At 42.5% G+C, this 16815-nt stretch overlaps 1 protein-coding gene across 8 annotated transcripts in view; it reads right to left on the minus strand.

Annotated features, from left to right (window-relative positions):
• Positions 1-3059: 3059 nt before the first annotated feature.
• Positions 3060-16815, minus strand: part of ZNF462 (zinc finger protein 462) — a 152855-nt gene continuing 139099 nt past the window's right edge. For all 8 annotated transcript variants that reach the window (XM_061163481.1, XM_061163478.1, XM_061163482.1 and 5 more), the window contains 3 exons: positions 10795-10927; positions 6415-6538; positions 3060-5072 (listed from right to left, as the gene is read on the minus strand). In XM_061163481.1, the coding sequence (XP_061019464.1) occupies positions 4865-5072; positions 6415-6538; positions 10795-10927 (465 nt within the window). In that variant the 3' untranslated portion in view covers positions 3060-4864. The remainder of the gene's footprint in view (positions 5073-6414; positions 6539-10794; positions 10928-16815) is intronic.

The raw sequence follows: 16815 nt of genomic DNA on the forward strand, positions 1-16815 counted from the left end.
GTGAGCTCTTGGAAGACAAGTGCCACGTCTGTTTTGTTTGTTGTTACCCAGTGGCTAGCACCAAACATGTGCTCAAAAATATTGAAGTGCATGGGACCAACATTCCATGCTTTCCTTCCTTTTTTAAAAAAATATTAAAAAAAAAATATTTGACCACCCTTGGTCTTAGTTATGGCACGTAAACTTTAGCAGCATGTGGGATCTAGTTCCCTGACCAGGGAGCAAACCCGGGGCCCCCTGCCTTGGGAGCATGGAGTCTTAGCCACTGGACAACCAGGGAAGTCCCCATTCTGTGCTTCCTATTCAATAAATAGAGGGTGTCTATCTTCCCTTCTGTTTCCAAAGGAACACTTCTGTAAGTTCCTGATTACTGGAGAGGTTGCCAGCTTGAGTCTTTCCTGGGCACGTTGGTAGACAAACCACACACTTTCTAGCCCCTTTAGGTAGGTGGGGTTGGTTGTATGACCAGGCCTAGCCCAGGAAGCAAGACTGGAAGTGTGAGCTACTTCCTGGATGAGACATTTGAGTGGGTAGACCACCTCCAAGCTCTCAGCAATGACACCAGGATTCATGGGTTGAGACGGCAGCAACATCAGATGGAGGAGCTAGGATTCCTGAGCCACTAGATGGAAAGGCATTCCCACTGACCCTCACTGGAAATTTGTGTTAAGAACTAACTTAACTAACTAGCTCTATAGAGCTAAGCAGTTGCCTTGTTACAGGTCCTACCATGATTATCAGTATATTCCACTTCCTCTACATAAAACTGAGTGGGAGTATGGATTAGGCATGAATTTAATAAAAATAATGTTCATTAAATATTTGATGGAGGCCATGAATGGGCTTCCCTCATAGCTCAGATGGTAAAGAATCTGCCTGCAATGCAGGAGACCCCGGGTTGATTCCTAGGTCAGGAAGTTCCCCTGGAGAAGGGATAGGCTACCCACTCCAGTCTTCTTGAGCTTCCCTTGTGGCTCAGCTGGTAAAGAATCCTCCCGCAATGTGGGAGCCTGGGTTTGATCCCTGGGTTGGGAAGACCCCCTGGAGAAGGGAAAGGCTACCCACTTCAGTATTCTGGCCTGGAGAAATTCCATGGACTATACAGTCTGTGGGGTCGCAGAGTCCGATGGGACTTTCACTTTCACAAAAGGAATAGCTATGTTTTACAACGAACAAGTCCATTACATCACTTTCTCTCCTGTAGGAAAACACACAGAAGAAACTTCTTTACCTGAAATCCTAGAAAAGGTTGAAAGTTTCTTGAACGTTCAATAATAAGTTACTAAAACAGTACTTCTGGATTAGCCTTTTATGCCATGCCTCCCAGGAAGCCCAGAGCCAAGTACGTAACATATGTATGGTTTCATGGAGTGCATTTTTGCCAATTCTCTACTATGGTTTTGCTATTCAGTCATTTCCCCTGTGGATCTTGATTTACCTAACTCTGTTTTCTCTAATTGGGTTTTATGCACTCTTGTAAGTCTCCTAAAATCTTTCCTTTGTGAAGATGATAAAGAAGGAAGGGTGAAAATCAAATGTTTACAATGGGCTCTGGATGTAAGCCATTCTTAACACTGATGAAGGCAGACCGTGTACAACGGTTTTGAGATTAGAAATCAGTGCTGTTGATTTTAATTTACTCTTCTAGGTTTCATGACTATTAATTTTCCCTTTGATTTATAATAGGGTAGCTCAAAGAATAAGTTAATGATGATAATTACTGGTGCGGGATGCATAGCAAGATAGTTCGTGGCAATGGTTGTGACTTGCAGTTAGATGAAAACAACCGTGCTCACAGGTTCAGGGTCCCCAGATGATGTTCAGTCACTGGCATTTCCCCCTTCTGAAGGTTCATACACCACTTTGATTCACACTTTTTTTTTTTTTTTTTGGCCATACCGTGCAGTCTGTGGGCTCTTAGCTCCCCAATCAGGGATTAAACTCATGTGCCCACACCCCCTGCATTGGGAGCTTGGAGTCTTTATCACTGGACTGCCAGGGAAGTTCCGGATTCCCATTTTTGACAGAAAACATTCCCTTCATAAAATTTCCCCAGTTGGTTATAAATATCTGATGCAGAAATGTTAACATTGAAAAACCCCAGCTCATACCTCACCTTAAAGTCACCTTTGCTTTTCATGATGGTTTAGATTCAATGGTTTGAAATAGCTTTCATGCACATGTATTGAAAAGGCAATGCTATATAATTTCTACATTTCTTATGTGTAGTCATATCTGTAAATGATTTACAACAGATGCACATAGACACATGTGAAAAAAATTCTTTATTAATTTCTCACATTTCATTACAAAATGTATGTTGCAAACAACTTGAATAACCTACTTGTGTGTTTTCTGTTGTTTTTTTTAAACCCTTGGCTTCAGGAACTCAGGATCTCCCTATCTTTTATCAAGTTTTGGGAAACACTGACTATTGGAGTCAATAGGTTATCATTTTCCTATTTATTTTCTTCTCTCAAGCTCTGAAAAAAAAAAAATGTCCTCTGTATAAATTAAACAAAAAAAAGTTGTAAATTCTATGTCATTACAGTCAACAGAATTATAATAATGCATCCAAAATGTGCGGCCACAAAATATCAGGTATATGTTTGAAAAAAGAAAAAAAAATGACATTCTAGCCTTGTTAAAAGGATAATGGTCCCATATTTTTATTAACAGGTTAGCAAAACAAAATCCCATGGATTACAATATTTACATGTTATTTGAAAAATAAAGTAGTGATAAAAGCATGTCACAATTATTTTCTTTTTTTCCTTTTTTCTTCTTTTTTTTTTTTTTTCTTTTTTGGTAACCATTACAAACACCCAATCCAGGTATGGAACTGTTTAGCACATTTGAAATGAGGCCAATTAAAAACAAATATGGACACAAAATGAATCTTTGTCTAGATAGTTCACACTTTCCCCATATTCTGGTTTCCACATGATGGCCCCCATCCCTAAAAAAAAAACTTAAACACCCACAAACAAAAATTCTTAACAGCAAGAAAATAAAAGAAGAACATGCTTTTCAAGTAAGCACTTATTCCACAAATGCAATATATTTCCATGGATTTTATTTGAAGCTGTGTGGGACACTGTCATCTCAGCAATTCCCTTCCCTTTCTCCCCCCTCCCCCAACCCTTCCAAGTTAAAAAAAAAAAAAACAAAACAAAAAAAACAAAACATGAAAACCAAAGGACTCTCGCACACACACACACACACCCACACACACATCCAAGCTCTCTCACACACAGGCTTCTAAAACCTAGGATTCAAGGAAAGTTCTACTTTTTTGGAACGAAACCCTTTGTTCACAATCAGAACGTATTATAAATGTAGACTTAGATTTCGTCTAAGCTGCTCCCTCCTGAAAAAGCTAATATGGGGAAACAGAGCAGCTGGCAGCTAGATTAAAAAAAAAAAAAAAAAGTAGTTCTCCAGGCTCCTTGTAGGATATAAGTATTTCTTGAACACTCTCACCAAAGGGATGGGATTTGAGCACATCCCCTTGTCCCGAAAAATAAATGAGAATCCTCCCCCCGCTCCAAAAAAAACCCCACAATGCAAACAAAATCAGAACACAGATTTAGAAATCACACACAAAAGCCAGCCCATCCTAACAGAGATTATTTGTGTGAGACGGATAATGTGTAAATTTGACAGCAACAAAAGGGTGAAGAGGACTTCCTCGTCTGGCCCACAAGCTGCATAGAGGTGCCGAAAAGTTTGGTTCTTTAGTTAAATTAAAAAAAAACGTTAACTTCTTTGTTATTTCCATGTTTAAAATAAAAACATTCCTATTCACAAAAAACTAAATCTCCCTTGCCCCCAAATCAAAACAACAATAACAACACACACACAAAATACAATTTATATGAAAAACTGAATTGTGCTGTGTTTGTAACACTCAAACTGATAGAAAATAAACATGTGGCAAACAAAACTCCAAAGTCACCTTAAAATTAGCTCACATGAAATCTACCAAATTCTAAATTATAGTTGAACACTAATAAACAGCTTACCTGGAATAAAGGATGACAATTCACAAACATTTATCTAATAATTAAAGTCTGTTTCTTTTTTTTTGTCTTGTTTTTTACTAAAATAATTAAAAAAATCACAGTATTTTAAGAAATAAAACCCACGTGGGGATTTTAAGCACAATTTGTGTTCCTTTCTTTAAAACTCTTTTTTTTTTCTCCATTCACCATCTTGCCCAGCAGTTCTCTCTACATTTAACCACAATGACGACAGGTAGTACTGACAAATGCAGAGAATTCCCTTGGTTAAGTTTGAGGTACTAGGAAACAGGTGACTGTTTTATGCAAAGCAGTTTTTTTTTTGTTTTCTGGTTTTTTGTTTGTTTGTTTTTTTGTTTTTTTTTTTTTTTCTGTTTGTTTTTTCCCAAAGCGGCTGCAGTTAGGTCTTGAAAAAGCTTAAGGTATTAAAACTAGAAAAACGCACCAAAAGTTGTGCGTCAAAAAGTTGTTCCCCTAAGAGAAGTCTTCTACTGTCACGGAGCTTCTCTTTCCACATACGGTCCCAGACCACCATAGTGCACAGGTGTGCAAGGGAGGTGCTTCCGTTGCTTCCGCAACAAACGAAACTTCCACGATGAAGATCCGGAAGGAAAGACGTAGTGATGGAAAAGGAGCCACATATTCCAACCATTTAAATAACTTTAATTTACATACTCACTCACACAGGTACCAGTGCTTTGAAAATAGATTGTTCAGTCCTAAAAAGCAGCTTTGTTCTGTCTTCTTTTTTCTGTCCCCCCCTTCTCAGCCCAAGCTGGCCCTCCCACTTTTCTTTTTCATCACGGTTCAAGTAAGGGGTGATTAAGAATTTCACCAAACGCTTATTCTTTTTTGGCCTCCACATTCTCCAGGAGAGATTTGTCAGCAGCTACGACACAGATGGCTACTGGTTCGTTCTTTAGGGAAAAGTCTATCCCGATTGCTTCATCATCTTCCTTTTCCTCTATAGAGGGCATCTTAATACTGTCCTCCATGTTACCCTTCAGGTGGATTTCCTCTCGGCTCACCTGCTTGGTGTCATTCAATGCCCTGGGAACACATTCATGGGAGTGACAGGTAAGTATATGTATTTTTCTCTAGTTAAAAAAAAATTCACCTCCTTATGTCTCTGATCCTAAAAAGGTCTTGGGGGTCTTAGAAGTGCCACAGACAAATTATTGACTGGACTGTGAGTAGTTTATCCCTGCTACTTGTTATACTTAGCTCATATATTTCTGGTATCTTATTAAGAATCTGAACCTATAAAAATGAAAAGAAAGTGAAAACGTTGGTCGCTTAGTCGTGTCTGACTCTCTGCTACCTCATGGACTGTAGCTTGCCAGACTCCTCTGTCCATGGGATTCTCCAGGCAAGAATACTGGAGTGGGGAGCCATTTCCTTCTCCAGGGGATGTTCTCAACCCAGGGATCAAACCTGGGTCTCCTGCATTGCAGATGGAGGATTCTTTCACATCTGAGCCAGCAGGGAAGCCCTATCCATTATTATACTGTGTTGATTACATCATTCTTTGCTTCTAGAGCAACATAATGATCTTACATTCCCTCCTATACTGGGAACAATACAGTCATAAGTGGTCATAGCAAGAACTGTCTTATGCTCAGATCCATCAGAAGAACCTAGAAAATGCAGATTTGCTATACCTATCAGGACTAAAAGTGCAACTCGGGTATTAAAGAGTTAACGGAGAGACCCACAGACAAATCATAGAAATAAACAAAAAGCAAGAACCTGAAGATGAGACCCATGTCTCATCCTAGTTATATTCTGGGAAGCTTAGTTACATTCTCTGAGGTTTAGATACTACCAATTTTCTGGGCATTTTCTGCTTAAGGGACCAGCTCCTAGGCTATCCCAGCATCTGCTGGGCTCTAAGTGCCTTGTCTAGGGGACACTGTTGTGTTCAAGGGTCTTAGGAGTGTTCTGCAGGCGTGCTCCTACCTACCTGGGAGGCAGGCAGAAGCGGGCTCTGTCCCCGAGGCAGAGCATTGAAGGCACCAAGAGGTGCGTGGGAAGGTTCAAGGCCACTCGGGGAGTGAGTCATCACAGAGGCAGGAACAGAAGCCAGATCTCTGGACCCCGGTCCACGCTCTACAGAGAACGTCATGCTAACGAAAGCTGAAGGGACACGGGCTGGAGAGAGCGCGCTACTTCTACACGAGGGCTTGAGCGGGATCTGTCATTCGTAAAGACGATCTCTCCTCCTGTGACTCGTGTCTGGGTGACCATTTTAAAAACCAGCGGAAAGGGAGAAACCCAGTTCGTGACAAACTGCCTCTCCTCCCGGACCCGGGAGTGTGACACAGAGGGGTCTACGTATTGTCAGGAGCCACCGCCACCTCGCACGATGAGCGAAGGCCTTCACGGGACTTACATGCCGTGTCTCAGCACGTGCCTTTCCCACTCAGAGCCCTGGGAAAACGCCCGTCCGCAAAATTCACACGGAAAACGCTTCTCAGTGTTGATAGCAGCCCCATGGTCAGAAAATCTCAAGAGATCTGTGAGGAGAAAGCAGGCGTGTTACCTGTGAGCTGGAGGGGCAGAAGAGAAGTCAATATTCATTAGGAGCCTCCTCCCATTTCCAGATTCCTTACTCTTTCTCCTGCTGGCCTTCACCAAAGGATTGTTTCTTGAAACTCTGGAGAACTGTTCCCAGGCCCTAGGCATCCCCACTTCTCTTCACCTCCCAACTGTTTCTGTCACAAATAACCCGGGTTTGTCTTAAGAACCCCTTCTGTTCATTCCAATGGCGTCTGAGCATTTTTTTCTATCAAATCTCTCCCTCCTGTGGTGTTCCTCTCTATTGGTGCCTCATAGTTTAGCACCTCTTCATTTCCTATTTAACAGTTTTTCTCCACTCACTAACAAGAACACGGGCTTCTGAAAGCACCAAGGCCAGGTTATGTTGTAGGAAGACCTCAAGGTTTCCACACATTCCAGGGAAAGCTGAGGGCTCACAACCTGTGGTCCTCTGCCATGGATATCTTAATTGACACCTCCCAGGGTGGCTGTGAGCACGGAATGAGACCCAAAAAGCAGAGAACCGAGCAGGAATGTGAATCCCGGACGACGGGGAGACGGGAACTTGAAAGCACGTCCTCAGCTAGTCTGGGGTTCTGGCCGGCTGCCCTCCATTGGTGTATTCTTGAACATGGGGATGTGCAGAACCTTTCTGGACAGGTCTGTTGTAATCAAGTGCTGACTATCGTTTTACTTCCTCCACGGCCCTGGGAGCATGTGCGGGGCCTGCTAAATGGGGACTGACTGGCTAATTGTTCGGAGGCCACGCCTCCTGGCAAACTCAAAGACGAGAGCTTATATGGCCTTTGTGTTATCCTGGGTCCCAAGCCCATATGTCTTTCATTATAGCACAGAGGGCCATATCTTCACGTGGGTAATAAACAGCAGGGCCTAGACGGCTCTGCAGCCACGCTGAAGAGTGAGGACAGCACACAGACAAACGCTGATCATCTCTGCCCCTCTGATCACCGTGTGCCTGGACTCACGAGATGTTACAGGAAGATGTCTCCTGGTTGAAATACTGCATCTGATTAAAAAAAAAAAATCCTCAGGATGATGTTAACAGGCTAGGTGTCTCTGAGCTGCCTTCATCTGCAGCACAAAAAGCACCGTGAATGGGGCCAGTTCTAACAAAAGATGAAACATTTTCTCACAAATTAAGAAGATCACCACATAAGCCATTAAAAATAATTGCACAGACTATCTTCCTTGATTCTTTTCATTGGAAATGAGACAGCACCATCTGCTCTGCGCATTAATTCCTTAGCAGGGATTATCTTGGGCAAGAAATCAACAGAATGCCTTCCTGACTCCTCCCAACTGCATAATGAGAGGGGGTGGGGAGGACACTGCTTGGGCGCATTTTGATTTCTTCATGCCTGGCTTCCTCCCTTTCAAAGTCCCTCCAAGCTGCCTTCTGAGGCGGGGCCTGCCGGGTGGCCATGGTCAGGCGTCTCCCAGCTTCTCATGTTGGGAAGGCACATTGGGAACGGGGTAGCTCCAAGGACGTGAGCCCCCCAAACGGAGTGCCTGACGAGGGTCTCTGCTGCCAACAAGGGGGCCTGCTCCTGGCACACTCACTTGCTTACCCAGAGGAAACATGAAACCAACCATCTATTCTTTCCAACGGCTCACGCTGTTTCATCCTCAAAGGAGGAGGCCAATCATTACCTGTCACACATCAAATGGCTTCCATTAGCCCCAGAGCTGTGCTAACGCCACCTCCCGCTCTCTCTACTCCTGGAAGACAGAACGTCTGGCAAAAACACCCCAAGGCTACTGTGTGCCGTTTCTTCTTGTTGGCAAGAATACACCTAGATGGTGGAAAATTGATTCCAAGGCGATGAGACAAAGGAGGCTGTTCTTTCAAGAATCGACGAGGGGGACGGGAAGGTTTTCCCCATTAACATGACTGGAAGTTACTCAAGTAAATCCCCCGCCCTCTGAGAGAGGAACACAGGCTTCTCCACCCCCAAGTCTTTTCTCCCCATGCGGTTAAGGCTCATGAATGTGGAGGCTGCGCTTTCTAGGGAGAAGCGATTAGACACCATGAAGTTCTTCTCAGGCAAAGTGAGCTGGCCTGATGCCACAGTGCCCGTGCAAGGGGGTGACTGGGCTGGGTGGTCAAGGAAACGTGGCTGGCGCCTTGCACATCTATCTGCCCTCTCTTCCTTCTCATCGTCTTATGCTATTATTTTGGAGGTAGCACAGGGGAGGGGAGGACTAACAGGGTTTTCTTGCCTCTGCAATGCTTATAACCTGTAAACCCATGTATGCTTGGTTCTAGAGATTAAAAAGTCATGGTCTCCAGTGAGGAATAATTCATTTCCTGGAGAGGAATGGTAGGGCACAGAGCACCGTGAAGACAAGGAGCTTGTGTGCCCACATGCATCCTCTCTGAGAGAACTCTGGTAACAGTACACAGACGACGTTAAAGAACTCATCGCTAAGGACACAGTTGTGAAATGCTTTTTAAGAAAGAAGGAAGAGAAAATTTAAAACCCATGCTTCTTGAATCACAGCCGTTGTAAGAAATAGATCACTATGCCCCCTACTAATAAAAGTCGTAACTTCACAAGGGCGATCAGTCTACATGGTGCGGATGCTCTATTTATCCATTGACCACAGGCACGGGGGTTCAGAAGCCAAACTGGATCATCACTTAGCTGTGGTCTCCTGCTATAGTAGAGATAAAAAACAGAAGGATGGGGTGGAAGTCAGGAAAAATCAAGAAAAAGGGAGAATTTTGAAAGAAAATGACCACCAAGTCGGCTTTCTGGGCTGGCAGACTGATTAAGCAAGAAAAACCAAGAAATTCCACAAAAGGACGCCTTACAATGAGGCCCCAAAGACCACTGAATTGACAGAATTCAGGGCCAGGTTCCCATCAACGAAGAACATCCACAAAGGGTAGGGGAAGTGGTATAGTATGTAAAGACGTTTTGCCTTTGGAGCCAGAAGACTTAAACCCAACCTCCAGTGTTTTTGTTTTAACTTTGAACACACTCTTAAATATTCTGGGCTTTTATTTCCCTACTTGTAAAATGCCAATAATGCCATCTACACTGCAGGGTTTTATCCTTATTATTAAGTGGTTACTCTGCTCCAGGAACTGGACTAATAATGTTTGTGTGCTATCTCATTTAAGATTTACACGACCCTAAGGAAGTGACCCTAGGAAGTTGTTATTATTAGAATGATGAATGCGCAGGAGATAAAATAATTTACCCGAAGTCATATAACTAAAAAGCAGCAGAACTGGGAGCCAAATCCATAGAGACCAACTGCAAAGCCCTCTAACAGTATATAAGATTAAATAAAAACCAGTTGACACTGGGCTTGGCCCATAATGATGTTCCCCAATGGCAACTAATACCATTCTCCTCACCAATGGGATGACATCATACTTATTTCTCAGGTTTAGGTTATCCATGTGCTTTTGATAAGTCTGCCAATAACTACAGTAAGATATCCCAACCTATATTCTTTACGTAGCATGTTGGGTTTTCTACAATATTCTATGTCGAACAATACAGAATACCAGCTCTGGATCATGTAAATGTAGGTCTACAACTAAATATACTTCAAAAAACTTCATTTTGAAAATAATTATGGAGTCACAGAAAGTTGAAAAATAGTACAAAAGTCCCTCAAAACTTTGCCTACTATCCCCTGTAAAGACAGTCAAATGCCACTGGTCTCCTCTCTCTCTCTCTTTACAAAGCAAAAGCAGTAAGCCAGGGGTTTAAGAGGAGAGTCATGCAGAAGGACACATGAAGGGGTTCGGACCTCAGGCTTAAGCCCTCTGCAGCTCCCTCCCCCCATCCCCAGCAAAATACACCCCAGCAGCAGCAATTTTAAATAAGCATTCAACTGGAAATTCATTTACATTCCTCGATAGCTTTTACAGGGCCATCCATCTTGCTGTCTGTCCTTACTCTGCAGATTCCCCAGATAACAGTTTTCCTGAATAAAAACAAATCATCGCCATGTATTTTTTAACAAATGTATATCTACAGTTAAAGAGAAAACGTCTGTTTTCCTTGGAGTTTCTCTAGCTGGTAATAGTTTACAAAGACATGGCCCCTGACGTGTTGCAGCCAGTCTGTTCTGCTACTTAACGAAGAAGGATCATTCCTTCTGTTCCTCCTCCAACAACCTTCTGCCTCCCTTCTGTCTCCCCACGGCCAGGCTGGATGCCATCTGGGGCTCAGGGGGCAGAGACGGGACCAACCTCTGTCATCAGCCTTGCTGTTCATTTCTTCTTCCTTGTCTTCATCATCACTGCTGGAACTCTCCATCTTCTCCTTCATCTGTTCCAGCTGATCCAAGTTAACCCGTCCAACCAGCTCAAAGTTTCGGCTTACCTGAAAAAAACCCAAACACACACTGGAATCACAAACCACAACTGAACACCATTCTCCCTGGATGACAGAGCTGTCCAATGTCATTTTCCTGTGGGTGTGTTTTTAGAACCAGGACCAAATTACACCAGTGCCTAAGTGGTCCTTTTCTTCCTTTTGACCCTCTTATAGGCACATCTGTCTTCTGCTCCCACATTCATTTTCACTGGAACTCTCAACACTGGACCTTCCTAACCAAATTTAGTTAGAAATGTGAGCTGTAGTTAGCAGAAAATCAAGTCTCATGAGGCCAGGGGTGTAGAGTAGATGTCCAATAAACATTTTTCAAGTTAAATTCAAGGGTATACCTTTCATGTGTGTGTGTGTGTGTGTGTGTGTTAGTCACTCAGTCGTGTCCGACGTTTTGTGACCCCATGGACTGTAGCCTGCCAGGCTCCTCTGTCCATGGAATTCTCCAGGTCAAAATACTGGAGTGGGTTGCCATTTCCTCCCCCAGGAGATCTTCCTGACCCAGGGATTGAACCCGTGTCTCCTGCATTGGCAGGCAGATTCTTTACCATCTGAGCCACCAGGGAAGCCCACATTTCAAGTATATCTGGAGGGAAAGTGGCTCTGTAAGAATCTTGAAAACTAGAAGAGAGAGTCACATTTCCACCACAGCCTATACACCCTGGAGGGCGGTGGGGCTGTCCCAGCTTTGACCAATGACAGTTGCTCAATTCCTAACTCCAGTTTAGGTGTCAGACAGTATTGTTACTGTTTAGTGTTACTACTGTTTCTGAAGCTGACCACAGCCTGTTCATCACAGCTGGGATCATCTGAGAAAAATCTAGATGACAAATCCCTAAAAACTCTTTGAAAGTGTTAACTGCGGCTGATTTGTGTTTATATAAAACGTGGTTAGAATAATGTGGGACTCTAAACTGGCTTCAAAAATATCATCCAAGAGAAATAAAAACTCACCCCATGAAAACTCCGTGAGGATATTCTATTTGGGGTTCTCATAACAATGGTAGCACACAATGCCCCCTCTTCAATTAATCTGTTTTCCGAACTTCTTCAGTTGCATGCACAGAATGATCAAGAATGACAGCATAGGAGCCAAGCCAACAAAATGACTCAAACCAGCACGGTGATGGGTTCCATGCTTTCCCTGGTGGGGGCCAAGGGAGGGGCCCATGAAGATAAACGAGACCCAGTTCTGGCCTCCAGAGGCACAGAGTTTTGAGTTGAAGAGGGAAGACAGACTTCATTAATTAGACTCCAAGGCAGATTTCCATAGCTGCTACAGTAGAGATAGCATGTAATGAGGGCGCAGGAGATGATAAGGAGAATTTACAAGACGGTTCCAAAATATTCCCTGGGACCAGCCTGGAACAAAGATGTGCTGAGCACCACCAATTCCATATGCCTGGCAGATGGAAACATCATCATCAGCTGTGACAAATGCGTGACAGAGAGCCTCCGAGTATCAGGGCCAGCAGACTGTCCTGTGAGAAAGTGTAATTGTACTTGTGTACAAGTACAAGAAAGTGTACTTGTCCCCACAGCACCATGTGTGTGCGCGTGGGGTGGGGGTTGGCAGCATTGAAAACAAGGAAGAAAACTCAAGATAAAAGCTCTCTTAGAAAAAGGCGAAACAATCCATTGATACAACTGTTAAGAATGAAATCAGTTGACTTGGAAAACAGCTCAGCATGAGGGTGGAAAAGAGGTCTTCAATGATCACAGCACAAAACCCCGAGCGAAGGTAAATTCCTGTCTGCTCATGAAAAAAAGTTTAAAAAATGATTAAGATTGGACGGCACCACTGACTCAACGGACATGAGTTTGAGCAGACTCCAGGAGATGGTCAAGGGTAGGGAAACCTGGCATGCTGCAGTTCATGGGGTCGCAAAGAGTCGGACACGACTGAGTGCATGAACAAGAGATGAAGGTGAAGAGGAGGAAGCCCAGTTAGAATCTTTCTTTCTCTTCCTTTCCTGTAAGAGTTCATGGTACCAGTCAAGCAAAGGATTTTTGCTTAAACCTACCTTCCTAATTAGGGTTTTATCTACTGTCCCCATGCCTACAGACCTATATAGATTTTTTAAATATTTATTTTTATAACAAAGAAGCAAAAAGGGAGGGCACAAGGAGCAGGAGCTTTGAAGTCAGACAGATCTGAGTTCAAGTTTAGGGTTTGCCATGAACCAAAAGGACTCTGAACATACACGGCCTCAGTGTCCTTGTCTGATCGATAAAGAGGGTCAGCACAGTACCCGAAACACAACAGCTCACCAAATTGTGGTTTCCCTTTCCCTTTCTGGGAATGTGGCCTTTTCCAATTTTGGCTTTTGGAAGTGTGTATAAGAAGCATCATAAATGCATATTTATAAAGTTATGTTTCACCACAAAGTCTACATTTTAATCAAATAGCATTTATGACAAATATCTGAATAAAAGTTTTCTGGGTTGCCAGGCTTTTTTTTTTTTTTTTTCAGGAAAAGGAGGCAAGATTCCAACTGGCCTAATTTTGAATTATGCAAAGAAAAAATATTTTGAAATGATTGGTACTTAAAGGGGCAGCCTTTCCCTATCACTTTATCCCCACTTTCAGCCAGGTCAGCTATAGGCATGTGGAATGGGCAGGAGAGGTGGGCATTGCCAGGAAACAAAAATAATGAGACTGAGAAAGGTCAAAAAACAATCCTCAAATGTCTTCTTTAATCCAGCAGTTTGCGCTCATTCATTCACTGATTCATTCATTCAGGACTCCCAGCGGCCCTGCCGTGTGCCAGGCCCTGTGCTGATCAAGGAACTCGGAGTGACAGAAGGAGATCTGTCACCAAACCAAATGTTATTTTTTCTTTTCCGCCTTCCTCTTTCTTCTCCTTTTACAGGAAAACTGTTAGCATTTTGGATTCTGCACAATTTTAGGAGTGCATGACATTTTCATGGTTTAACATTCACCCAAGGGGCTCACCCAGGATGTATTTGTCCTGAAGATTTCTAAAATCTTTGTTTAAAAATAAAAATGAATTTTTTTTTTGCTATGTAATTAGAAGATTTTAAATTAAAAAGTCTTTACAGGGTTGAGTTCTTATTATACCTTTAATCTCCAAACTAGCAATCCAGGATTCATCTTCATACAAAAGGAAGCCTTCCGGCTGCATTTCTGAGCCTCTGTCCCTTCCCTCCCTCCTGCCAGATTCCCTGTATGTGTTCTCACTACCTCTTATATCTATCCATCCAGTGCGGCTGAATGGAGGGTTTGTTTTTTTTTTTAATTAAATCTGCTCCTGTCAGTCTCTGCTTGCCCTGAGGATAAAACCCCAATTTCTTCCTGTGGTTTACGTGTCTGATTATCATCTTACATTCTGGCCCACCCCCTCCCTTAAGCTGACTCCCCTTTGCTCCCACAATCCTGAACTTATTGAGGTTCCTGGAACAGGCCAATCTCTTGACTTTGGGCCTCTTTCTGCACAGGCCGTAACCTCCATGTGAAACTCTGTCCAGCCTGCCTCCCTCATGTGGTTCCTCCTCAGACTACCATACCAGTCTCGCTCCAATGTCACTGCATCTGGGGGACTTTCCCTCAATTCCTCCTTGGTTAAATATCCTTGCTTGAGGCTTCCACAGCAGCCTCCCCTGTCCTCCCCTTTTACATAGCCCAGGGAACTGTAGTCAGTATCCTGTAATAACCTATGATAGAAAAGAATATATATATGTGTAACTGAACCACACTGCTGTACATCTGAAACTAACACAATGTTGTAAATTAACTATATTTCAATTAAAACTAAACTCAGTAATTAACATCTTCTGGCCTGCCTCCCCAACAGAACAAACTCCATGAAGACAGACACCCTACAGCTCAGCCAGATCTGCACTGGTCAGAGCAGTGTCCAGATTGCAGTGGGCACGATTCTCACCTCCTAATTACCAGGTGTCTGCATTTTCATTTAATACATTTTTCTTTCCCATAAAAATATACAATGAAAAATTAGCCAGTAGAAAAAACTCATTTAAAATCCAACAACCTGTACATAGTACCTGTGAAGCAGCTGTTATATTTCTGTATCTCTGTTCTCTATTCACAGATGATGTACAGTACACTGCTTTTTTTATGCCTGGTATGACATAAATATCAATCTCTGTATATATCTATTTAATATATGTATACATCCAATCACCATATAATACTTTGTCAAGTGAATATATTATAGTTTACTTGACTCTTCCCATGTGAGTTTATCTTTGGTTATTTCTGGCTTTTCACTATTAAAAATGCAGTAGTAAGCCTTCCTAAAAGGCTTTCATGTTTAGTTTTAGCCATGGCAATCAGAAAAGAAAAAGAAAAGGAATCAAAATTAGAAAAGAAGCAAAACTGTCACTGTTTGCAGCTGACATGATAACAATACAGGGAATATCTTAAAGATGCCACCAGAGAACTACTAGAGTTCATCAATGACTTCAGATTGCAGAATACAAAATTAATACACAGAAATCTGTTTTATACTAACAGTTGAAGAGCAGGAGGAGAAATTAAGGAAACAGTTCCATTTATTATCAAATCAGAAAGAATAAAATACCTAGGAATAAACCTACCTAAGGAGACAACAGACCTGTACTCTGAAAATTATAAGATGCTAATGAAAGAAACTGAAGATGAGACAAACAGATGGAAAGATATACCATGTTCTTGAATAGGAAGAATCAATATTGTCAAAATGACTATATCACCCAAAGCATTCTACACATTAACTGCAATCCCTATCAAATTACCAATGGCATTTTTTTTCATAGAACTGTAACAAAGAATGTTAAAACTTGTATGGAAACACGAAAGACCCTGAATAGCTAAAGCAATGCTGAGAAAGAAAAATGGAGCTGGAGGAATCAGGCTCCCTGACTTCAAATTATACTACAAAGTTAGACATCAAAGCAGTATGGCACTGGCACAAAAATAGAAATATAGACCAATGGAACAGGAAAGAAAGCTCAGAAATAATTCTTGTACCTACAGCCAATTAATCTATGATAAATGAGGCAAGAACATACAATGGAGAAAAGACAGTTTCTTTGGACAAACCACGGTGGAGAGTTCTGAGAAAATGTGGTCCACTGGTAGAGGTCAATGGCAAACCACTTCACTACTCTTGCCTTGAGAAAAGTATGAAAAGGCAAAAAGATATGATGCTGAAAGATGAACTCCCCAGGTTGGTAGGTGCCCAATGTGCTACTGGAAAAGAGTGGAGAAATAACACCAGAAAGAATGAAGCAACAGAGCCAAGTGAAAACAATGCCCAGTTGTGGATGTGACTGGTGATGGAAGTAAAGTCTGATGCGGTAAAGAACAATATTGCACAGGAACCTGGAATGCTAGGTCCATGAATCAAGGAAAACTGGAAGTGGTCAAACAGGAGATGGCAAGAGTGGACATTGGCATTTTAGTAATCAGTGAACTAAAATGGACTGGAATGGGCAAATTTAACTCAGATGACCATTATATCTACTACTGTGGGCAGGAATCCCTTAGAAGAAATGGAGTAGCCATCATAGTCAACAAAAGAGTCCGAAATGCAGTACATGTATGCAGTCTCAAAAACGACAGAATGGTCTCTGTTTGTTTCCAAGGCAAACCATTCAATATCACGGTAATCCAGGCCTATCCCCTGACCAGTAATGCTGAAGAAGCTGAAGTTGAATGGTTCTACGAAGACCTATAAGACCTTCAAGAACTAACACCCCCCAAAAGATGTCCTTTTCATTATAGGGGACTGGAATGCAAAAGTAGCAAGTCAAGAGATACCTGAACTAACAGGGAAATTTGGCCTTGGAGTACAAATGAAGCAGGGCAAAGGCTAACAGAGTTTTGCCAAGAGAATGCACTGGTCATAGCAAACACC

This window comes from Dama dama, chromosome 16 (assembly GCF_033118175.1).
Source record: "Dama dama isolate Ldn47 chromosome 16, ASM3311817v1, whole genome shotgun sequence".
Taxonomy (NCBI): Eukaryota; Metazoa; Chordata; class Mammalia; order Artiodactyla; family Cervidae; genus Dama; species Dama dama.